At 35.3% G+C, this 9,378-nt stretch overlaps 1 protein-coding gene across 1 annotated transcript in view; it reads left to right on the top strand.

Moving 5' to 3' along the window:
* MYO3A (myosin IIIA) overlaps positions 1-9,378 on the top strand; it is a 230,212-nt gene that overhangs the window by 8,376 nt on the left and 212,458 nt on the right. The window contains exon 2 of the mRNA XM_077772437.1: positions 8,697-8,881. Coding sequence (XP_077628563.1) covers positions 8,714-8,881 — 168 coding nt within the window. The 5' untranslated portion in view covers positions 8,697-8,713. The remainder of the gene's footprint in view (positions 1-8,696; positions 8,882-9,378) is intronic.

Below are 9,378 nucleotides of genomic sequence, written 5' to 3'. Positions count from 1 at the left end.
TGATGTTTTTTTTTTTTTTTCTTTTTTTTTTTTTTTTTTTTTGACTGCTTGCTCTGGCTCGGACTTTCAGTACTATGTTGAATAGAAATGGCAAAAGTAGGCCTCCTTGCCTGCTCTTATTCTTAGAGGAAAGGCATTTAGTCTTTCACCAATGAATGTGATGTTAGCTCTGGGTTTTTCATATTTGACCTTTCATATGTCCAGGTAGTTTCCTTCTATTCTTAGTTTGAGGAGTTTTTGTTGTTGTTGTTGTTTGTTTTTATCTTGAACAGACATTAAATTCCTTAAATGCATTTCTGCATCAATTTAAATGATTTTTTTATTACTCATTTTGTTAATGCCATGTATTACATTGATTGATTTTCATATATTGAACCTTTCTTGCATTCTAGGAATAAATCCCACTTGGTCATTGTATATGACCATTTCAATATGCTATTGAGACCCTTTGAATATGTTGTTGAATTCAGGGTGGTGGTATTTTATGTGAAGATTTTTGTATCAGTGTTTATTGGGATATTGGTCTGCAGTTTTTTTATAGTGTCTTTATCTGGCTTTTGTTTCAGGGTAATGCTAACCTCATAGAACGAATTAGGCACTGTTCACACTTCTTAAATTGTTTGGAAGAGTTTAAGGATTCTTATTTCTTACTTGTTAAGAATTTAAGTTGTTCATTTTTGTTTAAGGTGTTAATTTTCTGAATGTTTGATAGAATTCACCAGTGAAGCTATCTGGCCTTGGGCTTCTTTTGTTGGTGTTGAGAGGTTTTTGATTACTGACTCAGTTTCCTTACTAGTTATGGACCTATTCAGATTTTTAATTTTTTCATGGTTCAGTGTTGGTAGGTTGTTTCTAGGAATTTATCCATTTTATCTAGTGTACCTATTGTGTGGGTATATAATTGTTCCTAGTTTAATTCCTTCTATGTTTATGAAATCAGTAGTAGTGCTCCCTCTTTCATTTCTGGTTTTAGTTATTCGTGTCTTCTCCATTTTTTTTTCTAAGTCAGTCTAACTAAAGGTTTGTCATTTTGTTTATCTCTGTGAAGAACAAACTCTTGGTTTTGTTGATTTTCTCTGTTGTTTTTGATTTCTATTTTGTTTATTGCTGCTCCAATACTTACTATTTTCTTTTATTACTGTTATGCTTAATTTGTTCCTCTTCCTCTAATTCTAGTTTTAGTGTATACAACTAGGATTTGAGATTTTTCTTCTTTTTTAACATAAAAGTTTTATAGCTATAAATTTGCCTCTTACCTCTGCTTTAACTGCATCCCTTAAGTCTTGCTATGTTGTATTTTTATATGCTTCAAGATATTTTCTAATTTTCCTTGAAATTTCTTGTCAGATTCATTTGTCGTTTAATAGTGTGTTGTTTAACTTCCACATATATGTGGATTTTCCAATTTTTCTTTTGCAATTGATTTCTAGTTTCATTATGTTCTTTTTAAAAAAATTTTAATGTTTATTTATTTTTGAGAAAGAGAGACAGAGTATGAGGGATCAGGAGGGGCAGAGAAAGAGAAGGAGACACAGAATCTGAAGCAGGCTCCAGGCTCCACGCTGTCAGCACAGAGCCCTACACAGGGCTCAAACTCACAAACTGTGAGATCGTGACTTGAGTTGAAGTCAGACGCTTAACCAACTGAACCACCCAGGCGCCCCTCATTATGTTCTGATTGAAAAAGATACTTTGTATGTTTTTAGTCTTTTGAATTTTATTAAAACTTGTTTTGTGGCCTAACATATGGTTTATCTTGAAGAATGTTCCATGTATGCTTGAGAAAAATGTGTATTCTGCTGTTGTTAGATGGAGCATTCTGTATGTGTCTATTGGATCCAATTGGGCTATAGTGTTGTTCAAGTCCTATATTTCCTTATTGATCTCTGTCTCATTGTTTTATCCATTACTGAAGGCAAGGTATCCTGCTGTTATTTTAGAGTTGTTTATTTCTCCCTTCAATTATGTCAGTGTTTGTTTCATATATTTTGGAGCGCTGATGTTTTGTGCATATATATTTATAGTCGTTGTATCTTCTTAGTGAGTTCATCCTTTTATCATTATAGCATCCTTCATTTCAACCTGAAGGACTCCTTTTAGCAGTTCTTGTAAGACAGATCTAGTAATAATGAACTCCCTCAGCTTTTGTTTATTTGGGGAAGTGTTAATTTCTCCTTCATTTTTGAAGGACAGTTTTGTTGATATAAAATTCTCAGTTGACAAGTTTTTCTTTCAGCACATTAACTATATCATCCCACTGCGTTCTGACTTACAAGGTTTCTGCTGGGAAATCTTATTGAGGGTTCTTTATAAATGATGAGTTGCTTTTTACTTACTGCTTTTAAGATTCCTTGTCTTTGTCTTTTGACTCCTTCATTATGTCTTAATGTGGGTTTCTTTGGATTTATCCTTACAGTTTGTTGGGCATATTGGATTTGTAGACCCTTCTACATGGATTTGTACATCTCTGTATTTCCTTATGAAATATATGAGTTTTCAGACATTATTTCTTCAAACAATTTTTTGCCTCATTCTCTTTCTTCTTCTAGGACTCATAATACTAATGTTGGTCTTCTTGGTGGTGTGTCATAAGCCCATAGGCTCTGTTCATTTTTTTCTTTTCTTTTCTTCTTCTCATTATTATTATTATTATTATTTTAAAGAGGAGGTGCAGAAGAAGAGAGAGAGTGAGAATCTTAACCAGGCTCTACACTTGGCATGGAGCCCAATGTGGGGCCCAAACTCATGACTAGAATCATGACCTGAGCCAAAATCAAGAGTTGAACACTCAACAGACTGAGCCACCCAGGCGCCCCTGTTCATTTTTCTTTTTCAGAATTGATAATTTCCAGTGACTTGTTTTCATTTCATATGCTGATTTTCTGCTGCCTGCTCAAGTCTGCTATTCAACCCCTCTAGGGAATTTTTCAATTCAATTATTTTATTTTTCATATCCAGAATTTCTGTTTGGTTCTTTTTAAAATGTAATTTGTATCTCTTTGTAGGTACTTCCTCTATCTCTGTTTTCTGAAAAAAAATTGCACAGGATGACTTTCTTCCTTTGCTTCTTTGTTTATTTCTTTCATAAATATTTGATAGAATTCATTGGTAAAATCACCTGAAAATTTTCTAGTTACTATGTTCTATTCATTTCTATCCAGTGTTCAACAAATACTTACAAAGTACATCCTTTGTGCCAGTCATGGTTTTAGAGTCTTTGGGATATATCAGTGAACAACCTGGATAAAATTTCAGAGCTCATGGGCTTACATTCTAGTAGTATAGAAAAGCAATAAATAAAACATAATAAATAGGAAATGTAGTGTGAAAGGAGGTAACAAGTGTTATGAAAATAGAGCAGAGAAAGGGGGACCAGGAATTTGGTGATAGGATGGAGTAGAGAAAGGCACGTTTGCATTTTGAACAGGATGGTTAGGGTAAGACTTATTGAGAAAGTGATGGCTGATGCAAGAATTAAAGGAAGTGAGGGAGTAGACAATGTGGATACCTGAAGAAAGAGCATTCCAGGCGGAGGGAAGACACCAGCCCAATGGGAGATCATCCCTGCTGTGTTTTAGAATGAGAATGAAGGCAGTTTGGTTATTTTAGTAAAGAAGAGTGAAGTTCAGATTTACAAAAGCAGTCAAGGGGTGCTTGGGTGGCTCAGTTGGTTGAACATCCAATTTCGGCTCAGGTCATGAACTTGTGGTTCCTGAGTTTGAGGCCCGCGTAGGACTCTGTGCTGATAGCTTAGAGCCTAGACCTTGCTTTGGATTCTGTGTCTCCTTCTCCCTGAGTTCCTCTCCTGCTCACACTCTGTCTCTCTGTCTCTCAAAAATAAATACATATTTTTTTAAAAAGTTAAAAAAAAAAAGAAAAACAGTCAGAATAAGTATTGAGACGAATGTTAAGATCCTGAAGTAAGATACCTTTTCATTGTATTATGGTCTTTTTTCTATCATAAAACAAACAAACAACTCAGCAGCTCAGTATACAGTAAGTCAGTTCAAAAAGATGATTCTTCATTTTTAAAATGTGGCTCTTAAAATAGAAGTACTTTTTGAAATTATGGTAAATACACATGCCAAAATATAGTAAGTATGTATGCTAAAAAATATTTAGCATATATGATCATGTAATTGAGAAATTAGTTTTTGTTTTATGAGCTAGAGAATTATATTTTATTCTATGAATGCTAAAGGACTAGAAAAAATATGAACATTCATTGTTATGTAGAATACAATCTACTGCAATTATTAAATAATTAGTTGGTAACTGACATTTATCTTATTCTTAAATAATAATGTATCATGTAGTGGAAGAAGTATAGCTTGAGATTCAGAAGACTTCTAAGTTTTTAAATTCTTTTTTTCTTTATTTTAATGTTTATTTATTTTGAGAGAGAGAGTGTATGCAAGCACATGTGCTCATTTGGGGGAAGAGGCAGAGAGAGAGGGAGAAAGAATCCTAAGCAGCCTCAGTGCCTTCAGTGTAGAGCCTAACGTGGGGCTCAATCTCACAAACTGTGAGATCATGATCTGAGTTGAGATCAAGAGTCAGATGCTTTACCCAGTGAACCACCCAGGCACCCCTAAGATCTTTAATGTTTAATTTTGAGGAAGTCATTTTAGGCTTCATTTTACCTACTTGTTGAGAATTTTGTTTGTTTTAAATGAGATTTGACTAGCTGCATTCTGTTTCTAAAACACCTGTGCTTTTGTTATTCTGTGGTTATTGTTTTATATTATAATAATGTCCTGCTCTGCATGTTTGTCTTACTTCAAACTGTTAAAGAGGAAATTATATTTTAGACAAAGTTCAGTTCATGTTTTATGTCCAGCTCCAATACTATTTGTTTTCTGTATCTCTTCATTATCACTTTAGAATTCATTGCTTCTTCACCTGGGCTACTGTAGCACTTTATGGTTATTTCTGTTATTTATCACTTTTCATAATATTACTTATATGTATCTATCTATGAGTTGTCTGTCTTTGGATCCTCAAGACACTAAAATACTTTGCACGCATTGGGTGGTCAGTCATTCTTAATTAAATTCTGATGCCTGTATATTTAAATATGAGTAGTTTGGGGGCACCTGGTGGCTCAGTTGGTTAAGCATTGGATTTTTTATTTCACCTCAGGCCATGATCTCAGGATCAGGGAGCCAAGCCCCATGTCAGGCTCCAAGCTGAGTGTGGGGCCTGCTCGACATTCTCTCTCTCTCTCTCTCTCTCTCTCTCTCTCCCTCTCCCCATCTCCCCAAGGCACATGCTCTCTCTCTCTTAAATAAATAAATATAAATAAATAAATATCAATAGTTAATTCCTAATAATTAATGTAGCAGAAATTAAAATTGTGTTTAATAACATTACCACTTGAAAGGTAGTATTCCATGTAATGAATATTTCTTGTGATTGAAAATGCTTATTTCAGGTATTTAACAAGATTTAATATGGCCTTTTGGTCTTTTACACCATATGGATAGCATAAATGCTTATTTGCATGACTCAAGTACATAGGCGGAAGAAGTAGTTATCTTGTCACTTACTGTGAAATCACTAAAGTGGATGATTATTACTGATTACCTCGTACTTGTTCTGTTGCATTTTTGATCAAAGGCACAAATTTCATAAAGATTAAATATTCTCTGAACTATTCATAAGTGTGCTTTTATGTAGGAATGTAATTTTTAGCAGGCATTCATAGCCATTTACTAGATGATGTGCCCTTAAGTATAATGAATCAGAATATGATCCTTATTTTAGTTTTTCAGATTCTTTTCAGCTCTCCTTAGTCCTTATTTTTCTCCCTCATTTAAAAACTTTTTTTGAAGGACCATATTGATTAATTTATTCAACAGCTGTATATTTAACATCTACTATATGCCAGGCACAGATTTAGGCATTATTAGATTTGGATATGAACGAGACAGGTAAGGTCTGTGTTGTCACAATTAACAGGTAAACAACAAAATGTTTGCCCATTTTACCAGATTTACTAATTGCCTCCCATGTGCTAGGCATCGTTCTGGGAATTGCACATACGGTAGTAAAAAGAGCGAAGTCTCTATACCTTTTTGTAGCTTGTGTTCTAAAGGAGAAATGGGGAAATATGTGGGGAAAGCTACCTTTATGTAGGTTATTCAAGAAAAGCCTTTATAAGAAAGTGATGTTTGAGCCAAGATCTGAAGGCTGAGAAGGAACTGGTAAAAGACTAATTGAGGCCAGGGGCACCTGGGTGGCTCAGTTAAGCATCTGACTTAGGCTCAGGTCATGATCACATGGTTTGTGGGTTCGAGCCCCGTGTCAGGCTCTGTGCTGATGGCTAGCTCAGAGCCTGAGCCTGCTTCAGATTCTGTGTCTCCCTCTCTCTCTGACCCTCCCCTGCTCACGCTGTCTCTCTCTCTCTCAGAAATAAATTTAAAAAAAATTAAAAAAAAAGACTAATTGAGGCCAAACAGCAAAATCGATGATAGGTAATGAGAATGAACTCCTGTTTTATGCACATTGGTTTATAGTTTTAAAGATGAGAAGGTTAAGAAGTTTATTATTGCTTTCATCTTTTCAGTAAGTGTTAAATAAGGGCATCAGTTGGGAAGTTTTGTGAGACAGGATAGAGAACAAAGAGGAACAATCTGAGGAGAGAAAAGTGTGAGAGGAGAGATCACTGTGAAGCAATCCCTCCAGAGAGCAAGGAACAGACAAAGCAGGGAAGCGCAGTAGAACCCCTGGGTCGTGTGGACTGTCTCCTGGTAGGTTTCTTATCCTGAATTTGAAGTGAAACTAGCATCATGGTTGTGTGGTTTTCTCCAGCTACAGAGAAGAAATGTAGGGTTTAACCAGATTTTTTTTTTTACCCTGGGAGACTGATGGTGGATAGAGGGTAACAACAGTGTTGAGAGTATTTGCAGGGAGGTCATAATAATTCATACTATAGAATTTATGCTGGGGAAGAAGAAAGTGAAGAAGGACTGAAGACTGAATACGGTTGATGGCTATAAGGAAAGTGAGGACTCTGGATTGGTGGTATGGCTGAGGTTGAAAATTATGGTTAGACCAGTGTATTTCATGCGCCAATATTATTATGTAGTATTAATACCTATTAATTAACAGATATGTTTCTATGTGTATGCATACACATAAAAGCACAACAGCAGTCAACTTTTTAAAAATATTTAATGTTAATGTATTTATTTTGAGAGAGATGGAAAGAGAGAAAGAGAGAGAGGAAAGGACAGAGAGAGGGAGAGAGAATTCCAAGCAGGCTCTGTGCTGTTAGCACATAGCCTGACGTGGGGCTCTTATTCACAAGCCGTGAGTTCAGGACCAGAGCCTAAATCAAGAGCTGGATGCTTAATTGACTGAGCTGCCCAAGCGCCTCTGCAGTCAACTTTTTATCATTGAAAAAAGTGAGGTTTTGCACAGATAGTTGAAAAATGTGAGGCCACCAGGGTTCTGAGAGCTCTTTTTGTTAGTTTTCTGTTTTTAAAAAAATAATTTTATAAAGGGGTGCCTGGGTGGCTTAGTTGGTTAAGTGTCCGACTTTCGCTTAGGTCATGATCTCGCGGTTTGTGGGTTCGAGCCCCGTGTCGGGCTCTGTGCTGACTGCCAGCTCAGAGCCTGGAGCCTGTTTCAGAGTCTGTGACTCCCTCTCTCTCTGACCCTCCCCTGCTCACGCTGTCTCTCTCTCTTTCTCTCCTAGAAATAAATAAAACATTTAAAAAAATTAAAAAAAATAATTTTATATGAATAGTTGGATGTAATATAGGGAGAGCATAGAAGGTTAAAAACACCAATGGGAAGTCAGAAAACCTGGGATCTTATTTCAGGTTACATATAACAACTCCTTTTTAAAGTCACTTGAGCTCATTGGCCATAGTGTCCTAATTATTTCAGCACAGTGCCAGGGCATATCATGCTATCTGATAAACATGGATAGAATGCTATGCAAGTACAGAGGTGGGGCATGCAACCCAAATGGCACAGAGAGTGGTCACATTCAGAAGAAGTGACATCTAAGCCAAGATCTGAAAGATAAGTAGCTGTTGGAATTTAGTAAAGAAACCACAGGCCGAAGTGGAAGGGATTAGCGTATACTAAAATCCTTAAGCAAGAAAAAAAAAGTGACCTTAAGGATCCCGAGTGGCCAGTTTGTAGTGACTGAGAGAAGAGTTCAGACATGAAGCTAGGACATTAATCAAGGGCCTGATTTTAAAGGACCTGGCTAAGTTATGTGAAAGAAATTTCATGCTAAAAGTAATATGAGGGGACCCATTATTGGGTTTTACATACAGGAGTGGGATAAAACATGTCACTTTAAAATGTGGGATTTGCCTTGATGATGTTGAATTTTTATCATCTTTATGGTTAACTCTAAATTTATTTCATTCATTATACTAATACCTGAGTATAAAGCAACATATCAAAGTGATTTAAATATATTGTCTCTTATTTTAATATGAAAAGACTTAAGAGCAGTTAATATGGGACCATATTAGTCAGAGATAAAGCCATGTTTACAGAGCATTATTAAACTCATATTAATCTTTTTGCAAAAAGAATTGAAATTAAAATTTTATATATTTCTAAGTACATTTGGTTACAGCTATGAAGTGTTAAATAATTTCCCATGAGTTTATGTGTGCCATTTAATATCCCCAATCAGATGTACCTGAAACTGTACTTTTTCTCTCCAGTGATTTAAACTTGTGAGATGCTTCCACTAACTGGAAAAACAATCATCTTTGATAACTTTCCTGATCCATCTGATACATGGGAAATCACTGAAACGATCAGCAAAGGAACTTACGGGAAAGTGTTTAAAGTGTTAAATAAGAAAAATGGCCAAAAAGCAGCAGTGAAAATTCTGGATCCGATTCATGTATGTCATGTTTTTGTTATTGTTGTTGTTTTTCTCCTTTTTTGCTAATTAACTTCGGTTTTATTTGTATTAAACAGTTAAAAAGTCTGTAGGTATCTTGATTTGTCACAGTGTTNTAACTGGAAAAACAATCATCTTTGATAACTTTCCTGATCCATCTGATACATGGGAAATCACTGAAACGATCAGCAAAGGAACTTACGGGAAAGTGTTTAAAGTGTTAAATAAGAAAAATGGCCAAAAAGCAGCAGTGAAAATTCTGGATCCGATTCATGTATGTCATGTTTTTGTTATTGTTGTTGTTTTTCTCCTTTTTTGCTAATTAACTTCGGTTTTATTTGTATTAAACAGTTAAAAAGTCTGTAGGTATCTTGATTTGTCAGTGTCGGTTACAGCAGAAGAAAATGTTAAAGAAGTCTATTTGTTAGGTTTTTCTTATTTATATGCTTAACATGTACAATAGAGACCAATAAGTACTTAATAAATGAGCAAATATA

Source organism: Crocuta crocuta, unplaced genomic scaffold (genome assembly GCF_008692635.1).
Source record: "Crocuta crocuta isolate KB4526 unplaced genomic scaffold, BGI_CrCroc_1.0 scaffold96, whole genome shotgun sequence".
Taxonomy (NCBI): domain Eukaryota; kingdom Metazoa; phylum Chordata; class Mammalia; order Carnivora; family Hyaenidae; genus Crocuta; species Crocuta crocuta.
This window is presented reverse-complemented; position numbering and strand designations above follow the sequence as displayed.